This window comes from Oenanthe melanoleuca, chromosome 14, assembly GCF_029582105.1.
Source record: "Oenanthe melanoleuca isolate GR-GAL-2019-014 chromosome 14, OMel1.0, whole genome shotgun sequence".
NCBI classification, from domain to species: domain Eukaryota; kingdom Metazoa; phylum Chordata; class Aves; order Passeriformes; family Muscicapidae; genus Oenanthe; species Oenanthe melanoleuca.
Genome location: NC_079348.1, coordinates 16,140,477 through 16,154,520, shown reverse-complemented (window position 1 = coordinate 16,154,520; position 14,044 = coordinate 16,140,477). Strand labels below are relative to the sequence as shown.

At 50.7% G+C, this 14,044-nt stretch overlaps 1 protein-coding gene across 1 annotated transcript; it reads left to right on the top strand.

Annotated features, from left to right (window-relative positions):
- Positions 1-4,937: 4,937 nt before the first annotated feature.
- LOC130259228 (zinc finger protein 239-like) lies at positions 4,938-11,619 on the top strand. The gene has a single exon (XM_056503336.1). The coding sequence runs from the start codon at positions 8,961-8,963 to the stop codon at positions 9,783-9,785; it is 825 nt and encodes a 274-aa protein (XP_056359311.1). The 5' UTR covers positions 4,938-8,960; the 3' UTR covers positions 9,786-11,619.
- The last annotated feature ends 2,425 nt before the right edge of the window (positions 11,620-14,044 follow it).

Here is a 14,044-nt window from a genome sequence, read left to right as displayed (position 1 = left end):
TGTTTGTGTTTCACTTCTGACCTTAGTATTCGTGTTTATACAAACCCCAGTACTTTTATGATTAACACAAATCTTTTACCAATTATCACAAAAGTTAGCCAAATCTTAAGATCTTTCCTCCACCTCTCCCTTCCCCTAAAGGCTTATTTTTATCCCATATTCCCTCTCCCCTCCCCATCAAGAGGCATAGGGGATAGCAGTCACGGTCAGGTCATGTCACAGCCTCCCCCTCAGGGACAGGAAGGAATCCTTGTCCTGCTTCAGCCTGGGGTCCCTCCCACGGAGCACAGTCACTCAGGAACAGGCTGCTCCAGCGGGGATCCCCCACGGGTTCACAAGTCCCGCCAGGAGCAACTTCCATGGCCCTGCAGGGGCTTCCACGGGCTTGGGGCATTTCTCAGGCATCCCCTGCTCTGGCCCGGGCTCCTGCCGGGACTACGGGTGAGTCCCGGCTCCATCCGGGCCTCAGCCACAGTTTCCAGCGCCTTCAGCTCCAGCTCCCGCCCAGCTCCTGGCGGTTCAGGGCAGCTGCGGCTCGTCGGCCTCAGCCCGGGCCAGGCCCAGCCCGAGTCTGGAAGCGCCAACGGCCTGAGGGAGCCCACCCCTCGCTGCGATTGGGTGATTCTGCCATCACTCCTCGTTCTCGCGCGCTGATTGGGTAGAGCGGTGACAAGCCCGGCCCCGGGGCCAAAGGCGCCATTGTGGCAGCGTCTGTGCGGCCCGGGAGTGGCGGCAGCGGCCAGAGCCTGGTGAGGCGGCGGCGGAGCTCGGAGGCGGCCCCACCACAGGTGGGGGAGCCACGCTTGGTTCTGCAGGGGCTCGGAGATCTCTGCGGGCGGAGGGGGAGGCAGCGGGGTCTGGCGGCTTCGTTGTGCCATGCCCGGCCCGTGTTCCCCCTGGGCTGAGGGCGCTGCGGGAGCGGCTGCCCGCGGTCTCCTTCCCGCTGGGGCCTCGGCAGGACCCGCGGCCGGAGCAGCGCTGATTCGTCCCGGTTCCTTTGAGTAGCACAGAGGTGGCTGCCTTGTCCCCGGGATGTGGCGCTGGGGCTGCCTCAGAGCTCCGCCGCCGCCTCACCGGGCTCCGGCCACTGCCGTCGCTCACGGGCCCGCACAGACGCTGCTACAATGGCGCCTTTGCTACGCCAAAGGCGCTTTGGCGCCGGTCCCGGGGCCGGGCTTGTCCTGGTTTTGCCCAATCAGCGCGCGAGAACAAGGCGTGACAGCAGAATCAGCCAATCGCAGCGAGGGGCGGACTCTGCACCCTTCACAGACTCCCCTCCCTGTTCCCGACCTCCGCCATTTCTTGGAAACCCCGCCTGAGGAGCGGCTCCCGCGCTGGGCCCGGCCCGGGCATCGGGTCAAGGAACCGCTGCTGCCGTGAACTGCCGGGAGCTCAGGGTGAGCAGGAGCTGAGGGTGGTGGGAGCTGGAGGTGAGTCCGGGATGGAGCCGGGACCCGTGGAACCCCGGCAGGAGCCCAGGGCGGGCAAGGGATGTTTGAGAGATGCCCCGGGGCTGTGCGGGAAAGTTCACGTGGCCAGGAGTTTGAGTGCACAAAGGAGACAGAGGAGTCCTCTAAAAGTGATTTTATTAATGAACAAAGCAAGAGATCATGCGGCATTTACCATGGGGTCTCTAAAACGCAGCCTCCTTGTTTTCTCGGCCGCATCTCCCTCTCCCTTTCCCCAGTGGCTGAGGTACTTTGAAGGTTCAGATTTCCCGATCCACCTCCTGCATGTCTCCCTTAATATGCACCTCTCCGTTAGTATCACATTCTATATTCATGGCTCTCTTAATTGTTTTTTCTTCTCGAAGTTCAGGAATTGAGCAGTATCTTGGCTTCGCAGCAGTCTGTGTCAGTCAGTAAGAAGATTTCTCCATTTACTTTCTCATGTACAAGTCCCTGGTGCTATTTCCAGGCAGATTCACTCATTGACCCTGTTGGTTCTTCTTGGGTCTTCTTTGATTTCGGGATTATTCTCAGTGCCCTTACTGCATATCCTTTTGTAGCCATTTCTGGATCAGGAGGCCTGGCTGCCACCTGCATCCCCTTGCTCACCTGCTGAATGAGCTGCACTCAGCAAGGTGTCGTGCATGGAAAAGAGATGAGAGTTGCTGCAGCACATCAGAGGAAGAACAGCATTCGTTTAACCCATGGTCTGCCAGGGAACCCCGAAAGTGTTTCCCATTCCCATCCTTTCTACATTTGGACCAGAATATGAACAACTTTGTTATTTCCGTTGTTACCTCTTTCACCACTTTACATTATTAGCCTATTTGTAAACATCGGTTTCAGTCATTTAATTTTCCACAAATGTTGCCTTCTACCTTGGTGTGGTTCGGTCGGTAGGAAGGTCAGGAGCTGGATCTGTGTCATTTATTATTCCTTGGAGGACAGTTTATATTCCTGTAATGCAAATGATAAATGGGTACTTTTCCACAGCAGTGTTAATTTGCATTTCTAAAGCTCCTCTCCTGGCTGCCTGAAATCAATGCTTGTCTTCCAGAGCAGCCATTGGATGACTCACATGTGCCCTCTCCCCTCCCCCCAGTCTGCTTTTTACTTGTTATTTTAATAGTAAAGAGTCAAGGCATTACTTGATTCTTGCCTGATGCAACAGAAATAATTTCATCCAGGTGTGCAGAGAAAATCATCCCATGACACGTGAGTTTTACTAGATTTTTCCTAAGTTTCATACAGTCTGAACCCCTTGAAATCCATTGGTTTGATGTTCATTGCTTCCAAGTTATGTAGTTCTTAGTATCTGTTTTACTATTGGACGTGGATTTCTTTGATTCTGTCCTTCTGACGTTAATTAGGTCCCACTCTTGGATTTCCTTCACAGCCTTTTCCAGACCAGCTCTCTCCAACACAGCCGGAGGCTGTCTTGGAGGTGGGTGTTCCTTGATGTTTCCTGGTCTTGGTTGATATTTTGTTAATGGTCGTTTCTTTATGGGTATCTTTCAGGCTATTCCCAATCTGTTGAGGTATTAAACTCATCTCTGTTGAATGGTGTAACATCCCTTTAAAAAAACCCTTTAAAATTCCTTTCCCCAAGGCAAAGGCAAACTAAGCCTGTGTAGAGAAATAAATTTTTAAAAATTTAAACTAGGTATTTTTTCCAACATCAATCCCATTTTTCTTCTGATTTTCTAGTCACCCCCAGACCAGTGTTTGAGTGTAATTGAGAGTCAGAGTGGAATTGTGCCGTTGTGTTCCCCAGCAGCTGTGGCAGTGCAGGCACAGAAGGCAGCGAAGCTGCAGCAGTGGCAGCAAGGATTGGCCCCAGTGGCTGGAGAAGCCAAAGGAGGGTGCCCAGGCAGAGGATTTGAGCACAGGATCTGTGGGTAGGCCCAGGGGCTTCCCCCGCTGTGGAGCCCTGGCTGCTGCTGCGTTGCCTTCAGTGCAGGCTCAGTGGGGCCTCCTGTGCTGGTGCTGCAGCCGGGAAGTGCAGGGCTTGAAAGCCCCTGACCCCAGGGTGAGGGGTTCCCCCATGCTGAGCTGTGTTGGGGCTGTTTCTGTGCTCAGGGACACTTAGGATGGGCCACAGCACTTGGCCACCAGTGGTGCTTCTCTACACTCCTTAGGCAGAGTGTAAGCCTTGGTCTAATTCCCTTTCCTTAGTCAGAGCATGTCTTGGAACTCTTTTCCCTTCTCCTGCCCTTGCAGATTCATCCATAAACACATTTTGTCCCTCAGGCCAGGGAATGTCTCATCAATCTCTCCCAGCCTGGCTCTGGAGCTCTGTCCCTTGAATGCAGCCATGGGTTTGTTCCCAGCCCCTGTGCAGCCTGTTCAAACAGGAGGCTGGGGTAAGCCATTCCCCTGTTCTCAATTCTAAATCCTCCTGTACCACTGAACAAGTTTCATTCTGTAATCACTGAGCACTGCTTATCCATGTAGAGGCTCTTTTGGTTATCAAAGCTTTAACTTGGTGCCAGAGTTGAACAATAGGAGATCCTCCTGCCATCAGTTTTTTGGCCTCAGGTCCCATTAAAGCTGTGGCTGCACAATTCTGCAGACAGTGAGACCACTCTGTCCAGTGGTTTAAACATTTTAACACAAGAATTCCTTTGGTATGGCCCTGTTTAATATCCGCATACAGTTCAAATTTCTTTTCTGAGTATGCAAGACCCATGGCTGTGGCATCAATCACTTTGTTTTATCATTTTCTTAAGTTTTATTTTTTTCTCATATCCATACCTTAACATTTAGACTATTGGGGGTTAAAATATAATAAAATATTTTTGCTAGGACAGAGAATCCTGAATCCATGTCCTGCAATTCCCTGTTAATCCTCAGAATTGTCCCAGCACCATTTTAGTGCTGGGAAATGTTATATCTGAGATTTCCTGCAGTGTTATTTGAGTATTGGAAGGGTTAAAATTGCACACACAAGGTGAAGGAGCTGGGCCAGGTTTTTTTAGGCTGTGCAGGCTGTGTGAAAATGCAGAGTTCAGCAAGCAAATGGAGGAGGGAGGCTCGGCTGGAACAGAGCCCTGCTGCATTTCCTTTAGGCTGCGTGGGCAGCTGGGAGGGCTTTGCTTCCCTTCGATTGCTTCTGAGACGGCGGCAGCGCCCTGGCCAAGCTGTGACTACACTGGAGGCGGGGGGAAATCTAAGATTTTTGCAAAGATTTCTCTTTCTTATGGCCATCAGCATCAGGGCCCTTAGTTGAAAACGAGGGGGTTTCGGTGGCTTCCCCAGCCCTGCCTGGCCAGGCTGCATGGGGAGGGGGGTCTGGCCAGGCTGGACTGGCTGGCTTTATCTTCAGAAGCCAGAAGTCAAAAGAGAAAGTTTTCAATTTTACCCATGTGATTAATGGAGGCAGAGTAACTTTTTACTTGGTTACCCAAGCTGCCAGTTTTTAAATCAGCTTTCTGATTGGTTCTAGCAGCTCACAGAAAAAAGTTTTCAGAGAAAAAACCTTTGTGTGTGTGTGTGTCTGTACTCCTCTTCCTTGGGACTTCTATGTAAAACCAGCACATTCCACCCCTTGCATTCATGAATCACATTTCACAATTACTATCAAAATTACACTTAACTTACTACTTGAAACAGAAAAAAAATTAACCAGCACCCCTAGATATTTCACCATTATTTCTTCTTCATCCTTATAATCTAATACATGCCTTGCTTTTACTCCTGTTAATTGATCCCATTTCACACCTTTATTAATTTTCTCTTGCCCGCATTCTCCACCAAAAATGTCTTGGTTTAATTTAGGTTTGCTGATTTTAATATATTTAATTTTTCTTTGAGATAGGATTTAGGAGCAAAAACAAGGTAGGTCTAAAAATGGTATAAAGAAGAAATTTATTAATAACACAGGGAAACTAAGGAATTTGGAATAAGATTTCCAGATCAATCCTTCCTCCCCCCCCCACCTTCCATGTTTCTTAACAAAAACATACAGAGACACTTCAGTCACTCTGTCACTTAAATAATCATTTAAGTTCACTCTAGAGAGGGAAGTTCTTTTTTGTTTTGGCCATAGGATTCTTTTTTAAGAGAAGAATAAAGTTCTCTTGTGTCTACACTTTTACAATTTGCATCCACCCGGGAAAATCTGCAGATCGTGGAAATGTTTTCATTTCCAGAGTCTTTTCAGAGCTGTGTTATGGGTTATTCTAATTCTCATGTGAAATAAATGGGCCAGGAGACCTGCTCCTTTATAAGGCCTTTATTAGAGATCAACTCTGGGAGGGGAACCCGAACGGCTGCGCACACCACTGCTGCTCCCGAAAGGCGACACTGAGGAGGAGAACTTGTTGTTCAGTTCTGTCTTCACAGGCAGAGCTGGGTCTTACATTCTCACGGCTCCCTAGAAAGACTGCTGTGGCTCGTTATTGTAAGGGGAGGTCCTAATGGTAGGATGCTATTCAGGTCACGGTGCAGCTCTGGATGGTGACCTTGCCTTCTCTGTTATTTTTCCCAGCTGTGGAACACTATTTTCAGTCTTAGATGTTATTTGGGCTCGTTATTTTAGGGGTTCCAGCGCTGAATGGTGTCCCAGCATTCTCTGAGTCTTTCATTTGCATATACCCCATTGATGTCACTCCTCCTCTGTCACAGGCGCCATTTTAGGGAGGCAGCGAGGGCATTAACCCGACACGAGGGGAAAGGGATATGGGATAAGACAACTGGGGCCGAAAACAGGGTGAGGCCAAGAACTTAACATTAACAACATTACAGACAACCGGGAACATTTATAAAAACATACAACTTTAAACGCTGTAAAACTTTCTCTGGGGAATGTAACCATGAAACCACTTGCCCTGCCTGGAATCTCAGTGGGGGCCGAAGCCACGGGCAGCATCCCCCTCCCTCCCGTGGGAACAGGAATGGGGTCAGGATGGGCATTCGGGACAGGAAGGGGAGCCGGATCGGAATTGGCTTCCACCCCGCGCAGACAAGAGCGGGGAGCGGGGCAGCCATCCTGCACAGACAGGAGTGGGGCAGCCACCCTGCACAAGCTAGGAGCAGGGTAAAACTTTCTCTGAAGGATTTATTCATAACATCATGGGGTATTACTTTTAAGGGCAAACTGTTCAAAGGCACAAATTTATTTCATCTCTTTTTTTCATCTCCTCTTCCTTGGAGCTTTTATGTAAAACCAGCACACATTGCAATATTCATGTTACTATTTCCATTTACAAAAGGTTAGTATGTTACAGTTTAACCTAGAAGTTGTTTTTCAGTTTTGTTGCAGTGGAAGATTCTGAGATCTTTTCTCTATTTGCAATATGGCTTTTTGTTTGTCTGTGAAAATATTTTTACTTGGTAAAAATATATTTTGTTTGAGGTGGATTTATCCTTTGCCCTAAGTTATAAAAGTGCCTTCCAATTCACTTGCTCTTTGCCTTCTTAGCCAATAAAACTCACTCAGCAATTCTTTTCTTCTACATCAAAACTTGCTATCATTTCTATACCTTCTTCAGATTCTACATTCAAAGATCTTTCTGTTATACATACATATCTGTGTGACCTTCCTGTCAACTCATCCTCCCAACAGTCCACGTCTTTACCATTTTCCCTTCTACCTCTTGTTCCCACTCAAAGGCAAAACACAGTTTACCATCCTGTGTGAGTGGGCATCCCCAGAAAGCATCTTTGACATCAAGTGCTGAATGGTGACAGTGTGAGGAGGGAACCTGGTTCAAGGTGATGTAAGGATCTGAGACTGGGGTGCCTGGGTTTAATAATCTCATTTATTATTCTTCTGCACCATTCTATGGATTCCATCTGATTTCTTGACTGGCAGGATAGGAGCATTATAGGGAGAGATCCCTGGCTCCGAAAGCCCTGCCTTTAGCAGGGACTCAATAACAGGCTGTGTGCCCTTCCTTCCCTCCCTTGGAATAGGGTATTGCTTTTAGACACCACTTGTCCTAGTTGATTCAAAGTACTTTGGAGAGGCTCCATATGTAATTTTCTCTATTTTCCTGGAGTTGCCCAACCTTCTGGGTTCACTTCAGCATAGGCCTTGCCAGACATTTGCCAGACAAAGGCATAACTCTGTCACCTTTAAAATATTAATTTGCATTCCCAAATTAGCCATGAAATCCCTTCTCAGTAAATTACAATCAGAATTAGGAGCAACTAAAAGCTCATGCATTTCAAACCCATCCCCCACATCTTCTAACACTGGTGGAATAAAACACACCAGCTCATCTTTCCCACTTATCCCCTGAATGCTGCTGTCTAAATCCTTTCTCGATTTCCCTTATTGCCCCCCTGGATGTCCATGTCATTGATTACCTTTGGGAGAATGTGCAAACTCCCTCAACATGCTCCCAAGGGACCCTTCAGAGATATTTTGGGATCATCTTCCCTGTATCCAGGAGCCCTTCCTGTCTTTCCCTTTCTCTAAACATGCCCTGCCATGTTTAGTCCCCGAAGATCCCAGTGTAGTCACTGATGAGATTTTCAGTGCTCTCTGGCTGCTGACTCTTCCCAGCCCCCCGATCTGTCACTCGTCTGTCTCCTGGTCACTCTCGGGTACCCAATCTATGCCTGGTGCTGCCACCCCCCAAGGGAGCCAATCACCCAAACTGGGTGAGGCACCTTCAGCTCCACTCACTGCCCCCACCCCGGATGGCTCCGGGCGCTCAGCAGTGTCCAGGCAGAGCCACAGCTCCCTGCGTTCCCCACCTGGACCCCACGTGTGCCCCCCCTGGGCCCCCCCCGCGAGGGGAATTTGGGGAGGTGGAAGGGGGGCAGCGCCAAGGCCAAGCCCCCCCGTGCTGTCGTGGGGTGAGTGGCTGCAGTGGGGACTGAGTGCGGGTGGGAGCGGCCAAGAGCCCAGCGCTGCCCTAGCCCGAGCTGACCCCGCTCCATCCCTGCCCCTCTGCTGGGATGTTGTGGGTTTGGGGGGAAGAGTGAGCCAGCAGTGTGTGCTGGGCCTGGGGGCAGCAGGAAAAGGGAAGTAGAATCAGGGTTGAAGAAGAAGATGGTCAATTGATGCACATTGGAGGAGAAGGTGGGATTGTGCAGGAGAAGGAGGAATAATAGTTGGAAGAGGGTGTGAGGAAGGGCAGGGACATAGAAGGAGGAGAAACAGGAAGCAGCACAAGGTTCCACCCATCCTTATATCTTCAGCCGCAGCCCCAGGAGCGTTGCCCCCCCACCCCCCGATATGCAGCAAGTGACTGGACAGGTGGATCCACAATTTTCACAGGAGTGAATCTTGGTGATTCTGAGCTTTATTGGGTTAAATCTTGGTCTTTTTTAGGGCCTGGATGGGATTTTTGACGAATCTTCCTGTTTGGGGAGGTTTTCATCTGTCTTGAGATTTGGAGAATTTTTGGTTTGAATCTTGGTGTTTTGGAAGCTCTTACATACACAAGATTTCCGATGATTTCCTGATGTGCACTTGGGCAAGGACAAACCCCCAGCCCAAGTCACTCTCCTCTTCTTTTTTCCCTATCCAAGGATCTTTCATTTCCGAGTCGTGGGGGAATGGAGGAGGAGGAAAAGTCCCGAAGATCCCTCATGAGGAGGGGCTGCAAACCCAGCCCAGGGAGCTGCGAGGAGGAAAGACCCTCCCTGAGCCAGGAAGGCGGCCGGAAATCCAGGCAGAGCTCAGAGCTGGTGGAGAAGCCTCATGGAGGGGAGAAGCCCCACAAGTGCTTGGAATGTGGGAAGGGTTTCAGGTACAATTGTGAGCTGATCCAGCACCAGAGTATCCACACTGGGGAGAAGCCCTATGAGTGTGGGGAATGTGGGAAGGGTTTCAGTCACAGCTCCAGCCTGATCCGGCACCAGAGGATCCACACTGGGGAGAAGCCCTACGAGTGTGGGGAATGTGGGAAGGGTTTCAGCTGGAGCTGTCATCTGATCCAGCACCAGAGGATCCACACTGGTGAAAAGCCCTACGCATGTGGGAAATGCAGGAAGAGTTTCTGGACAATATCTGATCTGATGCAGCACCAGGTTATTCACACTGGGGAACGGCCCTACACCTGCTTGGAATGTAGGAAGAGCTTTGGGTGGATGTCCACCCTGAGAAGACACCAGGGCATCCACACCGGGGAAAGGCCCTACGAGTGTCCTAAGTGTGGGAAGAGGTTTCAGTCCAGCTCCAGTCTCTTCCTACATGAGCGGATTCACACAGAGGAGAGGCCCTTCTGCTGCCCTGAATGTGGGAAGAGATTCAAGCACAATTCCACCCTCATTGTGCACCGGCACATCCACACTGGGGAGAGGCCCTACGAGTGTTCTGAGTGTGGGAAGAGCTTCTCAGACAGCTCAAACTTGACCAAACACCAGTGGAGGCAGCACTAAGGGAAGCCCTGTGAGTGCCCTGAGTGTGGGAAGAGCTTCGTGCTCTGCTCCAGCTCCATCCCCCATGGGAGAATCGGTGTTGCATGATCCCCAGTGACCCCCATTGAGCAGAGCCCTGGTGATCCATGGTCCTGGTAATCCATGTTGGGAAGACACCTGGCTGTGGCTGCTCTGCATCATCCTGCCTCTTTATGGGCACCTGGATTTATGCAGGGGCAGGAACATCCATTGAGATTCAAAGCGACAATGGGAATTCATTGGGGAAATTTGATTTGTTGGCTTTCAATGCCAGAAAATCTTCTGTGTTCAATCCTGTCTTCTGTATGCATCCAGATGCTGAATGGTCTAGGAGGTCTTTTCCAACCTCAGTGATCTGACATTTTTGATTTTCTGTTACTAGAGGGTGTCTTCTTCAGGAGAATGGTGATGGACTGGGGCAAAGAGCAAGATTTTGGAGACAATGGGGTGGAAACCCCTCCAGGAAAGGCTCTTCCATCCCACCCTAGCATGTGGACAGCTGACACAGACACAGAAATCCTTTTCTTTTGGCCTTGATTTGCTTTTGGTTTCTCTTCATCCCTTTAAAGCATCCAACACTGGGGTAAAAATAAAGACACTGAATTGAGACATGGGTGGGGACATGGTGGGGACAGAGACATGGCGAGAGACAAACAGGGAGAGTGACTTGGGGACAAATGGACATGGAGGAGGAGGTAGCCATTTGTGGGGACATGGGCATGGATGGAGATGTGTAGGACAATGACAGCAATGGGAAACATGGTGGGGACACAGCCATGGGTGAGGACATGGTGGGACACGGCCAGTGCTATTGGGGAGGGCATGCAGGGGCTGTGAGAGATACTGTGTTTGAGGGAGTTAAGAATTCCTAGGAGGCACTTGGGGCTTGTTAAGGGCTTTGGGGACCCCAGGCCACAACAGGGAGGGGACAGCCAGACAGAGCTGTCCATCTCCAAAACTGCACCCCAAAAATCCCAAATGTCAGGCATTTCTCCTAGGAAAAAGTGGCAATGAAGTGCCTGTATTTTGAGATAGGGGGTATGGGACCTCCAGAGTAAGGAGGAAGAGTGTGGAACCCCCAAAACCAAGCATGTGGGACGGAGGTGGTGGGTTGGGAGGCAGTGGGGAATAGGTGGAAGAGCATGGGAAAAAGAAGCTGGGACAGCCGTAGAGTGGGGGAGGGGGCTTCGATCCCCAAATTACATTGGTAGTGGTGCCACTCTTCCCCCATTCTAGACCTGCCTCCTCTTCCTGCTCCTTCCTTTGCCCTCCTCTTCCTCGTCCATCCCTTCTCCTGCTCCCCCTGGGCCCACCACCCACCCTTGTCCCCTCCATTTTACCAACATCCCATGGAACGAGTTGGGATGGAGCCGGGCAGGTTGGGCTGGGGCAGCGCTGGGCTCTTGGCCAGGCCTGGGCACCCCCTCATGTGCCCCCCTCCTCAGATTCCCTTGGAGGCTTAGGGGGCACCTGGCACCTTTGGGGTTGGCGCAGTGCCGTGTTGGGGTTCATGTTCCTCCCAAGACCTCCCAGAGCAGGGTGAGAATAGGGGGACATGATCTTTCCTGAGGATCCCCATTCCAAACCCATGCTGGCGCCTGTTCTGTCCCCCTAAATTATGGCTCCCCCGCAGGGTCCCTCTAACTCTTTCTCCACTGGCCCCTAACAAACAGGGCCAGACAAACTAAAGCTTTATTTGGAATACTCAGAGCAGCTGTTCGAGGGTAGAGTGACACTGGGCTAGGGGTCCCCAGGGGGAGCACACACGTTAACCCATGTCCTGCTGGTCCCTAGACAAGTGAGCTCCCACCACCACCGGTACAGCCCCAGCACTGGGCAGTGCCACCAGCCACAAAGCAGCCATGCTGTTCTGTGGAGGGGTTCCTGCTACCCCACCCCATGCAGCACTGGGAGCACCATTCCGGACCAATTCGAAGTGTGGGCAGATGGCATCAGAACCCACGGAAGTGAGTCTACAACAATCTGCTTAGAACATCCAAAATTGGTGGAAAGCATCAGGATTCTCCCAAAAAAGGGGCCACCTCTGCTCACAAACTAATCAGGAAATACCCCCAAAGTGCCCCCAAAGTTTATAACCCCCTAAAACTGGCAGAAAGCACCAGGATCAGGGAAGGGAAGGGAAGGGAAGGGAAGTTGAAGGGAAGTTGAAGGGAAGGGAATGGAAATTTCCAGGAAGTTTCAGGGAAGGGAAGGGAATGGAAGATTCAGGGAAGGGAAGTTTCCTGGAAAAGAACTTTCAGGGAAGGGAAATTTCAGGGAAGGGAAAGGAAGGGAAGGGAATGGAAGGGAAGGGATTTCTTAAAAAAGGGAATTCACTGTGCACAATTGAAAGCGTGCACGATACGCTTTCAAGAAGCAGGACAATCTAGTATGGTACAGAGTGTTACCAGAAACGTGGACGCGCCAGGCGTGTTTTAGCAGTAGCCAAACCTACCAGCAAAGTGTTCTGTGTGAGCAGGAGACGACACTTTACCTCGGTTAGAGAGAAATTGTGGCAGGATGCATAGCGCAAACAAGGAATTCGTAGAGCACCAGAGTGCCCTTCGCAGCGTACCGGTTGTCAGCGTCTAGAGGCATGAAGCAGGATCCGTGTCAGCTTGCTTTGCTACTACATGCTTATTCGTCATGCAGCCTTCTGTGGTACATATCCGTGATGCAGAGAACTCATTTCTAAGTGCAGTGCAAAGTGAGAACTACTGTGTGCTGTGCATGTTTTCTCCTTAGCGTTAGGTACACTGCAATGCCCTTTGCTATGGAGTGTTGAAAGAGTACTCAGTACGTTTACAAGAAGCGGGGCAATCTTGTATGGTACAGAGGGTTTAGAAGAAAATTGTACGTGCCGGGCGTGTTTTGGCAGCAGCAAAACCTACCAGCAGAGTGTTCTGTGTGAGCAGGAGACGTCACTTCACCTCGGTTAGAGAGAAATCGCCGCAGGATACATAGTGTGAACAAGGAAGCCGCAGAGCACTGAAGTGCTCTTCACAGCATAGTGGTTGTCAGTGACTAGAGGCATGAAGCAGAATCAGCGTCAGCTTGCTTTGATACTATATTCCTATTTGTTAAGCAGTCTTCTGTGGTATTTATCCGTGATGCAGAGAACTCAGTTCTAAGTGTAGTGCAAAGTGAGAACTACTGTGTGCTGTGCATGCTTTCTCCTTAGCGTTAGGTACACTGCAGTGCTCTTCGCTATGGAGAGTGGAAAGTGTGCATTGTATGCTTACAAGGAGCAGGGCAATCTCGTATGATACAGAGAGTTTAACAGAAAAATGCACGCGCCAGCCATGTTTTGGCAGTAGCAAAACCTACCAGCAGAGTGTTCTGTGTGAGCAGGAGACGACACTTCACCTTGGTTAGAGAGAAATTGCCGCAGGATACATAGCGCGAACAAGGAAGCCACAGAGCACCGGAATGCTTTGCACACCCTGCCAGTTGTCAATAACTAGAGGTTTGAAAATGGATCAGTGTCAGCTTGCTTTGCTACTACATACCTATTCCTCAAGCAGCCTTCTGTGGTACTGTGTTGGTTTCACATGCTTGGGGGGAGGGGTGGATTCACCTCAGAGCAGGCTCTATGAGGCTGGGGAGTGGGAAGAGCTCTCCTGTCTCTGGGAGCTTCCCCTGTGAGCTGCTGGCACCAATCAGAGAGCCGATTTGGTGATGGACAGCTCGGGAAACCAATGAAAAGTTACGTCGCTTTCACAAATCACAGTGGATCAGGTTTGCTGGCCCTCTTTCGGCTTCTGGTCTCCAGGGGTGGCGGTCCCCGGCTGGGGGCTCTGGCCTGGCTCTGGACTCAGCCTGGAGTCCGGCCCAGTGCCCTGGCTCTGCGGGGAGCCTGGCTTGGGACCCTGGCCCCAGCTTGGTGGGGGGCCCAGCCCGGCCGCATGGTCTCGACCCCCCCTACCTGACTGCATGGCTCCGCATGGCCCGGAGCTCCCCTCTCCATGTGGCATGGCCGAGCAGGGGGGATCGGGGAGCCACCAAAGGCTCTCCCTTCCCCCCTCCCCTCCTCCTTCTGAGAGAAGAGGCCTCCAGCTGCCCATGTGGTTTCTTCACGATTTGGATACAGTTGTAATTTCTTTATGCCTGGATAAGAGCCTCGATTTTCTAAGCTCCCCTGAATGAGAAGGAATAAAGCATGGAGACTACAGACATCAGCGGAATGAAGATAAAGTTCCTGGTGGGAAGAGATTGAAAAGATGCAGACTGATAAGTAGCTG